At 40.0% G+C, this 18,107-nt stretch overlaps 1 protein-coding gene across 2 annotated transcripts in view; it reads left to right on the plus strand.

Annotated features, from left to right (window-relative positions):
* Positions 1 to 18,107, plus strand: part of TMTC1 (transmembrane O-mannosyltransferase targeting cadherins 1) — a 281,941-nt gene that overhangs the window by 195,818 nt on the left and 68,016 nt on the right. For both annotated transcript variants that reach the window (XM_063074874.1, XM_063074875.1), the window contains 2 exons: positions 2,764 to 2,931; positions 15,546 to 15,659. In XM_063074874.1, coding sequence (XP_062930944.1) covers positions 2,764 to 2,931; positions 15,546 to 15,659 — 282 coding nt within the window. The remainder of the gene's footprint in view (positions 1 to 2,763; positions 2,932 to 15,545; positions 15,660 to 18,107) is intronic.

The raw sequence follows: 18,107 nt of genomic DNA on the forward strand, positions 1-18,107 counted from the left end.
CTTCAGTTTCCTCATTTATGAAAGGGGAGGATGAGAGGATACTGAGGATTAAATGTTTCTTCGTTAGAGAGTATATTTAAAGTACTGTCCTTACTCTAGGTCCTACAGATATGGACAGGCCCAGGTAAGCACTTAGCACAGTGTCTGGCATGTAGGAAGTGCTAGGTAAACATACAGACATAAAGTAGCTAGTCATTTTTTTTGTTGTCTTCATTATTCTTTTCTTCTGCCACTTGGTGGCCGTCGCTCTGAGTTATTGGAATCCCAGGGTTTTTCTTCCCCACTGTTCTGCCAGATGGCAGCTCTGTTTCCTACAAGGAGGCAGTAAATGACTACTGAGATTTCATGAATGGAGTAGTTAGGAAGAAAGTATGTGATGGCCTGCGATGAGGTGTGAGGAACACAGTCAGGTCAAAACCCCGACAGCAGGACAGCATATGGAGCGGGGGTTCTGGGATCCGAAGTTCCTGGGTTTGTATCTTTTGTTCTGCTATTGACTAGATGGGTGACCTAATTCATCAAGTCAGTTAACCTCTCTCTTTTTCAGTATTTTCATGGGCTAAACATTAATCATGGTGACCCATAGGGTTGTGAGGATGTGCTAAGATCAAATACAGATAGTGCTGGGCACGAGAGATGGGCTCCATAATTGTTAGCTCTTAGCAGTGTTGCTTTGTGTGGGCAGGAGTGGGCAGAGAGGGGTACTGCAGATGGGGGTATCTGCATGGCACATTCCCCACACATGTCAGGTCTTTGCTCAAATGTCGGTGAGGCCTTCCCTGACCACCCATATTAAAATCTCGACCTCCTCCCTGCTTAACTTTCCTCCAGGTAACATATCACTGTGTACATGCTCTGTGTTTTATTTACTTATTAGCTATTTCTCTCCACCCACGTGAGTTCCACAAGGGTAAGGATTGTTGTCTGTTTTGTTCACTGGTATGTTCTTGATATCTGTAATAGTGTTAGGTACACAGTAGATGTTCGTTTCATATCTGATGAATGAAAATATGGAGGCCAGAGGGCCTTCAGATGGCCTTAGAATCACCCTGCTCAGCTTGGGTTGCTATTTTGCTGGGGCTAGAGAAACAAGTGGCAAGCAGCTTCATGAACTTGAGCAGCCATTGTGGTTGGGCACAGTAATGATTAGCAAGGTCCTCGTATAGTAACAAAGTATTTAAAGAAAGGCTCATACATTTAAAGTTGAAGGAGGGACTTGTGGAAGTGGGAAGAGATTTTTAGATTGTGTGTGTGTGTGCGTGTGTGTGTGTGCACGTGCGCACGCACACGCATATGTGGTTTTTTGCATTAGGGACTTTGTTCTGGCATGTGCAGGGCTTCTGCAAGGTACCTGTGGCAATCAAATCCAGTGCCTGGAGTGAAGGGATAGGAGACATGGGCCTCCTTAGCTCAAATCATTGTCCCCCAGTGATGAGTAGGAAGGTGACTCCTTTCGGCCAAATGGTGAACCCTAAGACCTGAGAGAGCTGGACCAGCTGGCTTATGGGACTTGAAGTGAGGAATTGAACCTCTAACTTGAATTGATTCCCAGTGTCTCCACATCACAAACCTCAAATGTTTCTCTCTTGTTTTTCTACACCAGATATCAAAGCACAGACATTTAAAAAGGAGAACAGAGGGAAAGTAGAGAACTGCTTTTTTCCAAAGAAATTGTGTTAGGAAGGAGAATATTCAGTTTCCTATTACAAGAGCAACCTGGTTCACTAGACTCAAGTTCTTTGAGAGAAAGGCCTGTGTTTTATTCATCATTTCTAGTGCCTAGCGTGTTACCAGTCACATAAATGAGAGAAGGAAATAATTGAAAAGCATATGGGCTGTATTTATTGGGGGCTTCTTACAGTATTATTTTCTGACTAATTAAGATTTCTTTACACAAGCTTGTTTCTTTCTTAAGATATTTTATAATAATGTGTAGTCATCTCTGCAAAGAAGTGGATTTTGACTAAAATACACACCACAATAATGGGTACAAACTAAAAGTTTGTGTTTTTCTGAGTCCATTCTGCAGGCAGCATCTCTGTGGGTGTGTAGATGACATGAGGGACCATGTTTCACTGAGCTAAAGGCTTTTAGAGACAGGATATAGATATGCCACGGTGCCACTCAGATAACACGTGAACTCTTTATGCCTTTCGGGAAAGCCAGGCCAGACTCAGCAAGAGAATCATAACAATATAGCTTGTCTGTGATGAACTCCAAGCTGTGAGGCTCAGGTGGCAGCCTGTGGGTGGATTTTCCAAAATGGAAGGGCTTTGGCTAGTGAGAGTGGGGGACACACTAGACATCACATATGCGGAAACAGAGATTGATGACCACTGGTGACCAGCATCCCTCCCAGGACCTGATAGGGAGCTCTCGGAGACTGTCCCCTACAAAGCTATAATGTGACCTGCTGCAGTATAATCTCCAAATTTGGACATAGGGTAACAAAAGGGTTATACAGTGACAGTGACATGAGGGAGCATGGGTCAGAGGGTCCATTCAGGACCTGTGAACATACATGTGGGACTTTTCATGATTTCCGATCTGCTGAAATCCAGGGCACTTTGAGCCTACAAGATGAACCTATTTTCTCCACATTAGTGCCAAATACCCAGCAAACATGCTAGGGTATTGCTTTAGAGAACTGACATGTCCATGTTGTCTAAGATAGAAGAGTTTATATTTGTTTCTCCAGCTTTATTTGAAAGTTAGTTATAGGAGGCAGAATGCTCACCCTGTTCCTTCCACCCTGTTTTCCAGCATGGGTTACTGCATCCTTTTTGTGCATGGACTAAGCAAGCTCTGCACCTGGCTAAATCGATGTGGGGCCACCACCTTGATTGTGTCCACCGTGTTGTTGCTGTTGCTTTTCTCGTGGAAAACTGTGAAGCAGAATGAAATTTGGCTATCGAGAGAGTCCCTATTCAGGTACGATTAGACAGATAAAAGTGAATTTATTTATTTATTTACTTATATATTTGTTTCTAAACAAATGAGGTAACATGGATCTGGCAGTATTTATTAATCCAGAAAATTATTTTTAGAGACGTTTTAAATGGAAGATGTAATTTTATTTTGGGTTTTAACTTTAAATAATGTTATGTAAAATTTAACGTGAGCTTGTTATAAGTGAATTTATGAAAGTAAGGCTCATGGGAAGATTTTTGGGTCTGTGAATTCAGATGGAAACAGTCTTAATGATGAGCTGGGCTGTAAAATCAGCTATAAACCAAATGAAAGTGATCAGACTAATTTCATCACTCAGTCAAGTGAATGGGAAAGGTGAGCTCACAGCACGAAGGAGTACATTTCTTCAGTATGTTTCAGCATGTTGAGTTATGATCTGTGATCTAGTTGCTTTATCTTGAACATTAATTTTGAATGAGAAAATGGAAGCCTCCTTCATCTCCTGGTAGGTTTTTCTGTGATGTGGCAGCCATTTCTGAATGTAACAATGTCAGTTTATAGTCCTAACTTTGTCACAAGTATAAACATTCTTTGGGACGGTTGCTCACCATGCTGTGTCTCTGGGGCTTAGTCTATCTCGTGAATGCCATAACCCCGGTAACCTTCACCTGTGCTCTCCGACACTACACATGTGGCATCTCAGCCCCCCCAGAAGTTTCCAGTCTGTGTCCTCTTCCAGCTTCTGTCCTCATTTACGGCCCAATTGGCCAATTTAGTCAACATGGTGTTCACTTGGTTCCCTGCTCAGCTGGTACCCAGCACTTATTTTTGGGGCGTGAACAGCTGAAACAGAGTTGGGATCACTTGAGAAAGGGAGAAACTATTGAAATAGTGTAGGAAAGTGCATAGAATTGAAGGGAAGTGAAGAACATGGCATGCAGCAGACAGGAAATGGGCATCTGGCCAGCCTGTCGTGAGCACCCTCTCAGGAATGAATGGGTAAACTTACACCAGTTATTATTATTATTTTTTTTTCCTATCTTCTCATCAAAGTCCTAGGAAAAGAAAATCCTTTTGCTTAGTTTGAACTTAGGTCATGTGCCTGCTCCTTGTCCCTACCAGGGCACTGAGCTGGTTGATCTTGCCAAGGCAGCCTCCTCTGACTTCTTTGGAAGGAAGAAGGTAGGGCAGGCAGAGCACCTTGGGGTTCCATGAAGATGTCACAAAGTGAGGCAAGAGGGAATTTCCCAGCAGGAAATTCAAGTACTGCAAAAAGGGACAACAGAGTCTGAGCTGCCAAAAATAAACAAATGAGTAAATGAATGAATGAACAAACAGGACAAATGTTCACTCTGCTTTTCTACTATATTCAAATAATGTATCGGATTTTACTACTTGGCAATTTGACTTTTTTAAAAAATAGAAAACAAAAAGTAATCAGCTTGGCATGCATATCCTTTTATTTTATTTATTATTACTCTAGGATTGTCATCACTGTCGTTGTCATCGTCATTATTTCAGTGGCTACTGTAGGGCATTGTTGCAATGTAAAGGTTTTTGTGCGGGTTTTTTTGTGAAAGTTTGCTTTACACAGATCTGCACAGTTACTGTCAGGCTTCAGTTTCTGTTCAGTGTCTGTCATACTCTCCCACATTCACCAAGTTTTCACAGACCACAAGGGACTCGCTCCCTCCCAGTGCCTCATGCTAAGGTCATTCTGTAAACGCAGGGGTACTGAAGGTCAGTAATAGAACTTCCTCCTACACTCTGTTGGCTTAATTTTTTTTTTCTTTCACTTTCAAGTCAGTGCTTTTATGAGAAACTCAAAACCGGTTCTGCCCTATTTTAAACTCTGCCTGAATAAAGGTATTAACTAGTTGTGTCTGCTGTTACTGCTTCATCAGAATAACTTTGGGGATGGATTTTGGCAGTCAGCAATTTATTTCAGAGACAACGAGTCAGTGTTCAAACCCTCTACAGCTGATGCCAGCAATTTAAAAAAAGAAAAACAACGAAAAACTCATTGACCTTACATCCAGAACCTTCTGTTCTTTTAGATGGAAGTATGTAATAAGTGAACAGTTGATTACTAAAACACAACCATTCCACATGTGTGCCTAAAGAGACTTTGTGCCTGGAAAGGCCTTTGGTGGTCAAGTTTAATTTTGTATAATATGAAAATCAAAGCTATTGATATTTTTTAGAAAACTTTGTTTATTATCATTGATCTATATCCTGAGAAAACTTTTAAGAATCTGAGACTTTAAAATTATTTATTCTTTTTCCTTCAAGAACAGATGTTTATATGAATTCATCTGTACTAAGTAATGTTCAGGTCAATTGAACAAACATTTACTGAGAATCTATGAGGCAGGATAGGGTTAGTGGTTAAGTATGGGTTCTGGGTTTAGACTTTCTGGCTCTGCTCCAAGTTCTACCATTTAATAGCTGTGCAATCTTGGACAAGTTACTTAACCACTCTGTGCCTTAGTATCTTCATTTAAAAGTTTAGGATATTAGTGTTTATCTCTTGGGTATGGTATAAGAATAAAATAGTATGTCAAAGATACATAGGACAGTATCTGGCATGTGGTAAACACTGTGTAAGGTTTTCATATTATTACTCTGCACTGTGTTCTAGGATATGAGAGAGAGAGAAAGGTTGTCTATAGAGGAGCTGAAAGTCTGTGTGGGAGTCAGACACATGAATATATTTAAATATAATGTAGCATTAAACACAGAACACTGTATCCGTGCAGGTAAGTGACTAAGATCAGCTCAGGCCTTCAAGGATCATTCTTTTGTAGGCCTGAGCTGAGTATTAAAGGATGTGAAAAAAAATAAATTAGCCATAATGGCCAAAACCAAGAGCTGGTTGAATTAAGTAAGAAAACATCACAGTAGTTCTAGAGATGGTGAAGCCCTTGGCAGAGGCCCCTCTTTGGTGTTCTCTCTGCTCCAGACAATAAACCCATCAACCATTCCCAGGACATATGGCCACTCTGAGGCCTTACTAATTATGTGAGATGGTTTTTCTTATCAATGCTATGAGCAATCTTACAGAATATCATAAGAGAGGCCTTTGTATTGGAGAAAATACAAATTTTGGTCAAGCTCCAGCCTTTCGAGCTGAGGCCTCCTCTCACAAAAAAGATCCTACTGTGACATGTATTATTAGGAGATACAGATGCAGGGTCCTGTCATAGCTGTGTTCTTTTGTGGGCGAGAACCTTACACACAAAAAGCACCAGAACCTAGAATTTGTGTTCTTACCCTCTCCAGGACTCTCATCAGAGTCCTGGAGAGGGTAAGTAGTTCATGCTGAAATAGCTATTAAGAGGAGGAGTCAGGATTTGAACCCAAACTTGGGGTAAAAAAAAGTCAAAGGATACATAAACTTTACCACACCTCTTCTGTACTTTGTTTTCTAACCGAGGCTAGGTCTAGTGTGAACAAAGAGAGGGGGGTGGAGATTGACTTATAATCATAGCTGTGAGGTGTATTTTTTTAAATTCTTATAACAAGAAATCATTCTATTTCTTAACCTGAAAGAGTATAACGGATAACTGCATAGCTCTGATTGGGCCTAGTACCAGCCCAGACCTTACATTTCCTTGGAGTAAATAATATTGTAATTTGATTAGATTAAACTAAACCCTCCCCCCAGCCCCACCCTCATCTTCAAAATGCCTGGAAAGACAAACATATCTTCTTTTGCATCCAGTTCAGGGTCTCTAAATCCCATTCATGGACTGTATAAGCAATCCATGGACCACCAGTTAACAACTTATGGCCTAGGTCATCCTCCTGCTCTATAGGAAACATGTCTCTCTCCTCTTCTCTGAATTACTGAGCCAGAGAGATCAGCAGACCTCCCAGGGCAGAGAATGTAAACCAGGTACTGACAAATTCTTTTGTAAACGTTCAGACAGTAAATATTTTAGGCTTTACAATCTCTTTTGCAACTCTTCAACTCTGCTATTGTCTCAAAAAAGAGGCCAAAGAAAATATGAGGGTACTGCCAAAAGTTCGTGGAAAAATAGAATTGAAAGATAAAATGAACGTTTCTATGAACTTTTAGAAGTGCCCTTGTATGTAAACACATTGACACGCTTGATTTAGAATGAGCTTTCCATAGTACTGGCCATCCTGTGTGCGCCATTATGATACCTCAGGTCAAAGCAAGGGTCAAAATTGAGGAGAACTACAGAATACTTTTACTTGCCTCTTCTGTTAACTTCCGGCTGAACACTGCTAATTAAAACAAACAAGTAAACAAAAACAAAAAAAATCCTGTTTGTTATCAAAGTAGGAATTTAGGGGTGGTTCACTTGACCTATCGTCCAGTGATGCCGACAAAACAAATCGTGTTCTAAAACCTTGGAGATACACCTGATTAAAATGGCTTTTGTGTTATTTCTGTTATATCTCTAGTCTTCTGCAAATAAGCATGACAGAGAAATGTGAAATGCACATTAAAATCCTGAGTTGAATGGGAGATATTTATTTATAATCATCGTTGTAGTTATTAACAGGGTTTTGGATCCAGCTGTATAATTTATGAAAATTATGTTTCATTGTGGAGTAAACGTGTGTAAAGTTGAATGTTCCCATTAAAACACTTGGGAGTATTAAATCAGAGCATCAAGAAAGCACCTGGGGAGACTGTTCCTGGAGGGAAGAGTGACCTGGCCAGTTAGTTATGTGGAAAGTTTGCCTTTGGCTGGTAGTTTATTTTCCTTTTTTCATAAACTGTTCATTATAAAATGAGAGCCTAGAGAAAAACATAACAGAAAAATATCACAGAGAGAACAGAAAGGTCAAAAGCAACAATGGGAAAAGCAGTTTGTTCTTGGGATTTTAGTCACCCCACCCACTTCTGTTTGCCTGTTAGGAATATTATTGCTTCCTCTTGCTGACATCGAACAATGCCCTGACCTCAGCAAGGACCAGGTTTCCACAGGCCTGATTGTCTGTTCCTTGGGTGAAACATAAATTAGAATAACTGTGCTAATCCCACAGAGGAAAGCATCAATTCCAGTAAACCTGCCAGTTATATCCATGCTTTAATCCAAGTTGCCAATAAAATCTACCTGTTATCATGCAGTACTTAAATCTGGATTAAAAAATCAAGAATTTTCCTGGAAAGAAATTTGATTTTTTTGTTAAGCCATTATTTTCACTTTGACCCAGATCCTACCCATGTGGCTAAATTCACTTTGGATACTATCCATTTAAAAAAATTATATTAAAATCCTAGCTACCTGCTCTGCATTTTATTTATTTATTTATTTGTTTGTTTGTTTGTTTATGTATTTATTTATTATTTTTAGCATGCAAATAGAAAGCTTTTGTAAACCATAAGTGTATCATAAATGAAAGGTAGTGTTAGTATTTTAGCACCCACCCCTAAATGGAACTGTCTACAAAATATGTAGGAAATGCCTTTGGCAGTCATGCAAATACAACAGCACCTGTGACAAGCTTCTGCCAGTCTCTGAGGCTTGGCTTTCTCTTCTGTAAAATGAGAGGGAGAGAGAGGGGCTGAAATAGTCCCAGGGACCCTTCAGGTCCTCCTGATCTGTGAGGTGTGGAAAGTCTGATTCCTTACATCACGAGAGTAACAAGTTCTCATAAGGTTCATGAAGAGCAAATTCCTTCTTGACTGCTGGACAACTAACATCTTGAAAGCAGAGGAAAGGACTCTTGTACAGGAGTAGGCATTTTCCTTTGTCTGCAGCAGGCTCTTTTTAGAGAAGAGGTCACATGTGGATCCCATCTTGTTTCAGCCCTGAGGAAGCCAGTACAGAGACTTGGAACCCTGACATCAGGCTTAAGTGAGTGAACACAGAGGAAAGCAAGATAAGTATTGATCTCTGTTTTTAACAAGACCTGGAATTGGCTCGCTGACAGGTTAATAGTGTACGTTGCCCTCACTAGACATGCCGTTTTTGTTTTGTTTTTTTTTTTATCTGCAGCATCTGTACATTGGGAAGATACAGATACAACCTTCAGGCTCTCTAACAACCTCAGCTGGTCCCAACAGTGGGCATTGCATTAGGTGTTCTTTAGGAAGCCAGAGTTTCATCAACACCGTCTGTGATATTTATTTCTACTTCTTTAACCCAGAGCATGAAATAGAGAAAAAGAAAAAGGAAGCACACTTCTTTCTTCCACTCTCTTTCTTACTTTTTTTTCCCTCTTTTTATTGTATAAATTTAAGGTGTACAACATAATGATTACTATAGTGGAATGATTACTATAGATAAGCAATTTAATATATCCATCACCTTCCATAGTTACCCTTTTTTTTCTTTTTCATAGTAAGAGCACCTAAAATCAGCAAATTTTCAATGTACAATACAGTATTATTAATTATAGTTCTTCTGTTGTACATTAGATCTCTAAACTTATTTATCCTGCATAACTGCACATTTGTACTCTTTGACCTGCATCTCCCTATTTCCTCCCTCTGCCCGCTCCTGGTAACCGTCATTCTACTGTTTCTGTGTATTTGAATTTTTTTTTTTTTTTTAGATTCCACGTATAGGTGAGATCATACAGTATTTTTCTTTCTGTATCTGGCTTATTACACTTAGTGTAATATCCTCCAGGTTCATCCATGTTGCTGCAAATGGCACCATCTCCTTTTATAAGGTTGAATAATATTCCATTATATGTATATATCACAATTCTTTATTCACTTATTTGTTCACTTAGGTTGTTATCATCTCTAAGCTATTGTGAATAAGGGGAAAAGACTACTTGACACTGGCTGATTGTTTAGCTATAACACCAAAAGCACAGGTAACAAAAGCAAAAATAAACAAGTGGGACGACATCAAACTAAAAAGTTTCTGCACAGCAGAGGAAACAACAAAATGAAAAGGCAGCCTATGGACTGGGAAAAAATATTTGTGAACAATGTATCTGGTAAGGAATTAATACCCAAAATATATGAGGAACTCACACAACTCTACAGCAATAAACAAATTTGGACATTTTTCCAAAGAATATATTAAAAAGGCCAACAGGTGTATGAAAAGGTTGTCAGTGTCACTAATTATCAGGGAAATGCAAATCAAAACCACAGTGAGACATCACTTCACACCTGTTAGACCGACTATTATCAAAAAGTTCAGCAATAATAGGTTTTAGCACGAAGGTGGACAAAAGGGAACCCTCGCACACTTTTGGTGGGAATGTAAATTGGCACAGTCGTGAATGAAAAACAGTAAGGAAGTTCCCCAAAAAATTAAAAATAGAATTACCATGTGATTCTGCAATCCCTGTTCTGGGTATATACCCAATGGAAATGAAATTATTACCTCAAAGAGGCATCTGCGCTCCAATGTTCACTGCAGTACATTTTAAATCACTGAGGCAGCTGTATGTAGTTTGGGGTCTGTTGCTTTCGGAAGATGAGTTTCCCGTGGGTTGGTCTCTAGCTTCCCAGCTCCCTATCAGGTCTCTCCTTTGGAAGGTTTTTTAAACACTCAGCCAGTGGATTTTAAGTGGGGCAGTCTTTGCTTGGTTCTAAAGGACTGTTTCAGCAAAAGTTCAACAAAGGGTACATCACCCTAACATATTTCCTCAACAGATTTTAATACATTGTGTGGAATTCCCTTATTAATCTAGTCTTTAAATTAAAAATTAAATGATAATGTATTATCTGAGAAGGGTGATACGTTAAAATACAATTATCCAGAAACTAGGTTCTCATCCTTAAATCCTTCCTCTCTCTCATCAACTGTCTCCCCTCTCATTTAATCAAAATAAATTCCAGGGGTTTTCTTTCCAAATAGCCTGCAAGCCCATCTGTCTGTTTTGTGTAATTTCCCCCGCCACTGCCTCTCTTCAGGTGAGGGAACAGAAAATCTAGCATCAAACTCCTGGGGTCCGAATCTCATCCCTGCCACTTACTAGCTGTATGGTCCCAAGTGGGTTAAGTTTATGAGGTGGCTACAGAGGACAAACTGATCCCCTCCTGCATCATCTTCAAAGCTTTCATGTTACCCTATTAGGGTTCCTTAGGCAGATGGCCTTAGTTCTCGACCAGCATCAGTTGGGCCTGTAGTTGCAGCCACCTGGTGGTATTTGGATAGCTTTATCTCTTGCTTCTGATTGGTGAGCACTGTGCCCTCACTTACGGTTAAGAGCTTAGGCCTTGGTGATTGTTATGGACTAAATGTTTGTGTCCCCCACAAATTCATATGTTGAAGCCCTAACAACCAATTTGACTATATTTGGAAATAGGACTTATGAGGAAGTGACAAAAGTTAAATGAGGTCATAAGGGTGGGGCCCTAATGCAGTAGGACTGGTGCTCATATAAGAAGAGGAGGAGACTCCAGAGCTCGCTCTCTGTGCACGTACACTGAGAAAAGGGCACACAAGGACGTAGTTAGAAGTGGCCATCTGCAAGCCAGGAAGAGAGTCCACACCAGAAACTGCATCAACCAGAACCTTGGTCTTAGATTTCTTAGCCTCCAGAACTGTGAGAAAAGAAATTTCTGTTGTTTAAGCTACCCAATCTATGTTGTTTTGTTACAGCAGCCTGAGGAGACTAATACAGATTTTGGTACTGAGAAATGAGGTTCTTCTGTAACAAATAACAAAAAATGTAGAAGTGGCTTTGGAACTGAATAAGGCTAGAAGAGTTTTGAGGTGTGTGCTAGAAATGTGGATGCGAAAGGTGATTCTGCTGAGGGCTTAGAAAGAAAAGAGGGGAGCTGCAGAGACAAACTCCATCTTCTTAGAGAATACATAAACAATCATAAACAGGATATTAGTTGAAATATGAAAGTTAAAGGCTATCTTGGTAAGGTCTCAGATGGAAAGGAGGAACATGTTCTTGGAAACTGCAGAAAAGTGATCCTTGTTACAAAGTGGGAAAGAATCTGCCTGGCTTGTGCTCATGTTCTAGTGTTTCATGGACGGCAGAACTTGGGACAGATGAAATTGAATATTTAGCAGAGGAGATTTCTAAACAAAGTACTAAAAGTGTGGCTTGGGTCCCCCTTACTGTTTATAGTAAAATGCAAGAAAAGAAGAGGAGCCTGAACTTGGAGATTTAGAAAATTCTCCGCCTATTCATGTTGCACAAAATGAGAAAGCTTGTTCTGAAGAGAACATTAAGGATGTGGCTGAATAACCATTTGATAAGGAGATTCGTTTGGATGTGAACCAGAGATCTAATCACCCATCTCAGCAGAAGTCAGGAATAGATATGGGATTATACCAACAGAAACACTTCCAGCTGGGACTGAAGGAAGCAGGGAGAATGGGACAGAATGAACGAAGGCTGTGAACGTGTGTTATTCTTCAAGGAAAGGGAAAAATGATCCCAAAGCCAATTCAGGGACCACAGACCCAGGGAGCAAGGCTGCTTCCTTCTCATTTTCAGAGGATGGGGCCCTTGCAGAGGGCTGAAGGGGCAGGCCCCCTCCCCCACAGTGTCGTGGGGCTGACAGCTAACCTGGTGTGGAGAGCACTGAACCAAAGATAGTTATTCTTGAGCCTTAAAGTCTAATGCAATTTGCCTTGCAAGGATTTGCACTTGCTTGGGACTTGTCATCTATTTCTTCTTTCAAATTTCTCTCTTGGAATAGGAATGTCTAACTATGCCTGCCCCACCACTGTATTTTAGAAGCATATAACTTGTTTGGTTTCACAGGCTCACTGCTGCAGAAGAATTTTGCCTCAGAATGAATTGTACCTTGAGTTTCACCCATATCTGATTTAGATGATACTTACAAGAGACTTGGACTTCAGAATTTAAAGTTGATTCTAGCGGGAGTTAAGACTTTTGTGGCTATTGGGATGGAATGAATGTATTTACATGTAAGAAGGAAATGAATTGTGGGGACCAGGGGCACAGTGTTATGGAATGAATGTTTGTGCTCTCCCCAAACTTATTTTTTGAATCTCTCACCTTTAATGTGACTGTATTTAGAGGTAGGACCTGTGAGGAAATGGTAAAAGTTAAATGAGGTCATAAGGGTGGGGCCCTAATCCAATAGGGCTAGTGCCCTTCTAAGAAGAGGAAGAGACATCAGAGCACACACTCTGTGTGCATACAGTAAGAAAGTCCATGTCAGGACATAACTAGAAGGCAGCCATCTATCTACAAGCAGGAACAGAGCGCACACCAAAAACTGAATCAGCCAAACCTTGATCTTGGACTTCTAGCCTCTAGAACTGTGAGAAATAAATTGCTGTTTCCCAGTCAGTAGTATTTTCTTAGGCAGCTTGAGGAGACTAATATGGTAACCATTTAAGCAGTGTTTTTAATGTTTCTGAGCAAAGCCTCATTTCCTTATCTATACAATAATTATATCATTTATTTTTTTAATTTTTATTTTTTATTATTAGCATATTCATTCTTACAAATTGTGATATTTCTTTATGCCTTTTACCCAACTTGTCACTTCCTAAACCCCCTGGCTGCTAGGAAGGAAGGAAGGGAAGGAGGGAGGAAGGAAGGAATGAAGGAAAGAAGGAAAAGACCACAACAATACATTGCACTTTTAGAAGGAGAGAACAAAACTCCATTTATTTTTTAAAAATTTGCCCAAATTAGTACAGAGAAATGTTAATTCAAAAAAAAAAAAAAAAACTTAACCGGTAGGGAAGCCAGTCTGCAGTCATCCCTCTCACAATGATTTATTTTTGTATGTAATCTCCACTTATTTTGGGAAAAACAAGAAAAAAAAAAAAAAGACTATAAAGTGTGAAGGAAGGAAGGAAGGAAGAAACTCAACTGAGCTGAGCATGCAGGGTTGTTCTTCAGAGAATCGTCTATTGCCACGGCCTGACCCTGCCTCCTCTGCTTCCTGACTGTCCCCTGAATCCTCCGCTCCTCCTGTGCCCATTGCTGAAGTTCTGACCGTTCCTGCGTGCGCGCTCTTTCTCGCTGTCTCACTTGCTCTCCCTCTCTCTGTCCCTCCCTGTCCTCCCTTCGTCTCACCAGGGCTCCACTCTTATTCCCTCCCCTTCTCTCGCCCTTGCCGCTCCTCTTCTCTGCAGTTCCTGCCACGGCTTTGCTGCGTAAGGATTCCATGCCTCCAGTCTTTCCTCCTCCCAGTTCATTTCCACACTGCGGCCAGAGCAGTCCTCCTCAGATGCCAGACCGTTGGTCTCATTTCTCTGTTTAAGATCCTGCACTGACTCCCCACTACTCTTCAGATAAAACTCAAAGTCGCCAGGGTGGCTCACCAGGCTTCTTGGGGTCCCTCCACTCCTGGACATATCCTTTTGTGATCTAGCAAATTTGAATTTGTTTTAGTCCCTAGAATGGATGTCATGCTTCATTGACACCCTGCTCTCCTGTGTTACAAGCCGTTTTGTAATCACCCTTATTTCCTAATTGCCCATATTTGCTCACAGCCATAAGCTCCTCCAGGGCAGGGACTCTGACCCTCTTTTATCTCCTGCATCTGACACAGCATGTGGCACCAAAGAGGTTCTACACAGATATTGAACAACTGTACCATTTACTTCAGAGAAGTGCTTGCAAACCAAACTTATCAAAGCAGCCCACTCTGGCATGGATCTCTTTTTAGTGATTTGGCATGGCCTATGTTAACTTTTGCCTTTTCTTTTCCTTTCATTCACTCCAGACCATACTGGGGCCAGATGTGATATTTGTCTCAAATAAACCTGACTTTACTACCCACCATAATTGAGAAATAAGGAACTTTCTGAGTCTCCTTGCACACTCCTGGGATTGGAGTGTTGTTTTCTTCCAGCATGGCACCCCTGAGGACTGTGCATGCCGAGCAGGGAGCAGGGACTTGGTAGGTGGGGAGGGAGGCAGGAGAATCTTCCACACTAACCGACTGCGTAGTTCCTTCCCACATCGAAGGAGAGTAGAGTGGTGGGAACGAAGGGAAAGAAGGCAGAGAGTAAAGGGCATCGCATGTTCCATCTCACCTCACATCTAAAGAGGAGGTTGCATTTATGGGCTGTTCTCATTATATGAAAACCATTTACTCTTTGCTTTCTTTGTTTCTTTACCACGCATACAGAGACCACATAGCTATTTCATTGAGTTTCCATGAGTAAGAAGCCTGCCCCTGAGACAGGCATGAAATGAAGGAAGGTGGCCCAGTGCTGGAATGCCCCCTATAAGAACGTGTTTGTAATTGTCCTCTGTAGGGTCTGACTTTGCAGCAGCCCCAGTGTTGCCACGTCTTCTGTCCCCTGCACCCTAAGTTAGGAAAGCCAGATTGGCCCCTAATTGCAAGGTTATGTGTTTCCCCTGTTGTATAATGTGCCCTCAGGTCTATAATTGGGCCCTTCTGTGCTCCCCAAAAAAAGTCTCAGGAAAGATGACAGAGCCCGTCCCAGGCTCCAGGTATGGCTCTAGCAGGTAAAAAGGCCCTATGTTACCTGCCGAGAATGCTGTGTTCATGCGCAGTTAGCACGTTCAGTTGTGCACACCAGTGCACTGCCTTCATTGTTTTCCAAAGAAAACAATGTAGTAAATCATGTAATTCACAGATTTTGGAATCCTTGTTTTAGATGGATACAATGGACATTTGAAATACAGGTTCACTGATCTACTCTGAATAAAACACAAGGAATCTGATAATAGTATTCTTTGTTGCTTTCTTTTTAATGTGTTAATTTTAGGTCTGGCGTTCAAACTCTGCCTCACAATGCCAAGGTTCACTACAACTATGCCAATTTTCTGAAGGACCAGGGTCGGAACAGAGAAGCAATCTACCACTACAGAACGGCCCTCAAGTAAGTGCCATATGGGGAGGGGGTTGGCTGTCCTGCTGTGAAGACCCTTGTTTATTTCACTCATCCCTCCCGGTATATGGGGTTCTTGTTTCTCTTGACAATGGACATATCCTTGGAGGTGGTGTAGGTTTTGCACTTAGAATCTTTTGGCTCAGCGTTCAAGTCTGCTCTGGTGTGGTAACTCTACCTTGCTTGAACTCTTGGTGTTTTCTTGTAAAAGTTTTCACTACGCAAAGAAGTGACACTTGGCTGAATACATGTATGTAAACAGGAGTTGGTTGTCCAAAATATACTGATAAGTTCTCCGGATATTTATTCCAATGAATTTTTAATAGTATGTACGTGAAAGCTCTGTGTATCCCACATCTGAAAAGATTTATATGAAGGCATTTGAGTATGATAGCTATGTTAAATAGAAAGAAAACAATAGAACTCTTGGTTACAATGTTGGGAATATGTTAATAATGTGTGTGTGTGTGTGTGTGTGTGTGTGTGTGTTTGTGTGTGTGTGTGTTTACTTTCCCTTACACTCTTTTTGTCCACTTGAAGAGAGAATACCAAACATGTCCTTAGATATGACTTTAAGGGCAACTAAAAATTTAAGTTCTGTATTAGCAGCAGCAATGTGTAGGAACTCTTTTGAATTACAGCTTTAACTTTCAATATGCTTTCTCTAAAAGGTCCCAGATAATAAATGCATTTAACCTTCAGCACATGAAGACATTATAACTAAACAGTCTTGGAATCTCCAACTGTGGGCAAAATAAAGCAAGGTGAATCTTCTCTTTTATTGAATACTATGATGCTCACAGAGGTCTTTTGAAGAGGTTTCCATATGTCCACAGATTGGCCCACATTTGGTTGGATTTTCTGAGTCTGTTCTACCTGCGGACATGCTTAAAATACATATATCAAGCAAATCATACTTTTCACTAAAGTGCCTACTAAGGTTGTCTCAAAGCTTAGTTTGAAATTGTCATTGCTAAAGTAATTGGCCTGATTGTTTAAATTATCCTGTGAAAAATGTTCTACACAATCATGTTTTTCATCAATCAAAATCTTTTAGACTTTAGGACCTGTTACTTAATATTCAGTATAGCAAAATTGTAAAGCATACATATCAAGTTTTCTATCAAATACTTTTTCATGTATGACAAGAAATGTAAGTCCCAGAGGAATAATTATAACAAAGCTTTTTGTTGAGGAATAGAAGTTTTTATTAAGAAATAGAAGGTAGTTTTTAAGATTTAATAAAGAATTATATTCTTTCACTGGAAGACAGTTTTCAAAATGTTTATAATGCTCTCCTCTGGTTGGTGAGATTATGGTTTAAATTTTTCCTTTATATTTTCTTTTATGTTCCAGTTGTTCCAAAATGAACACATACTGTATTGCAATGAGGAAATATCACTTTTAAAAAGGCGTATTCTTCAAGGGCTCATCAAGTATATTTTGGCTTTGAAAATTAATTAATGTTTAACAGTCTATGAAAGGAGGAACACAGCAGTGAGTTTGCCTGAAAATACTGGGTTCGATGGAAACTTATCAGTATCTTTTACATTTTTTTTTTTCATTATAACAGGCTATTTTCCATCCAGTTCAAACAAAAAAATAAGGCAGACCCTAAGGCACAGCTTGGAGCAAAGGTATAAATTAAGCAAAATTCTCTGGCAGTTAATTTTACAGAATTATAGTAGCTTGTTGGGTACGTCCGCTTCTTTCCCATGAAACAATAAAAAAGTGTTTGCTTCAGCAACTGTGCTTCTGAAAGAAACATCTCCCTTGAGAAATAGGGAAAAACAATTAAAGCTATAAATATACAGCGTAGTAATTAGTGAAATATTTCATGCTCTCAGACCAGCATCACAAAACTTGTGATTTAAAGTATTATAGTTTTTGTGTGGATACTTCTGTGACAAATTTTCCATGGACATGGATGTGTTTGTTTTTGCTTTTTAAAAAATAAACTGTCACTCTTTGTATTAGGGAGAAATGGAAAATACCAGGACTATTTCATAGTTTTGATGATTATTTATCCTTCGTGACTGGAAGATTGCCCTTATTTTGATATTACTATTTCTTTGTGGAAGTTGCTGAGACAGGGATTCCTCTCTCTCCCAACTACTCCACCCCTACTTCATCTTTAGTGTATCTGATGTTTTCCATATTTGCACACAGCAAGAGACTGGTTAGGGAAATGCAAAGTTAAAGGAGATATTATCTAAAATCAGTTCCAGCAATTATCCATTACTGTTGTAATGACTATAGATCCCAAAGGCAATGGTGAAATTAGTCATGAGGGTTATATCTATACCAATCTCTTTTTGGCTGCCTTGCAGTTCTAAAAATAGCACTATATTAAGTTGGTAATTATATACAACATGGATATTCTGCTTCTTTTAAACTTCCCTTTTTTTTTTACTTATTTTTTTTGGTGGCTGGCCAGTA

This window comes from Cynocephalus volans, chromosome 12 (genome assembly GCF_027409185.1).
Source record: "Cynocephalus volans isolate mCynVol1 chromosome 12, mCynVol1.pri, whole genome shotgun sequence".
In the NCBI taxonomy this organism is placed as follows: domain Eukaryota; kingdom Metazoa; phylum Chordata; class Mammalia; order Dermoptera; family Cynocephalidae; genus Cynocephalus; species Cynocephalus volans.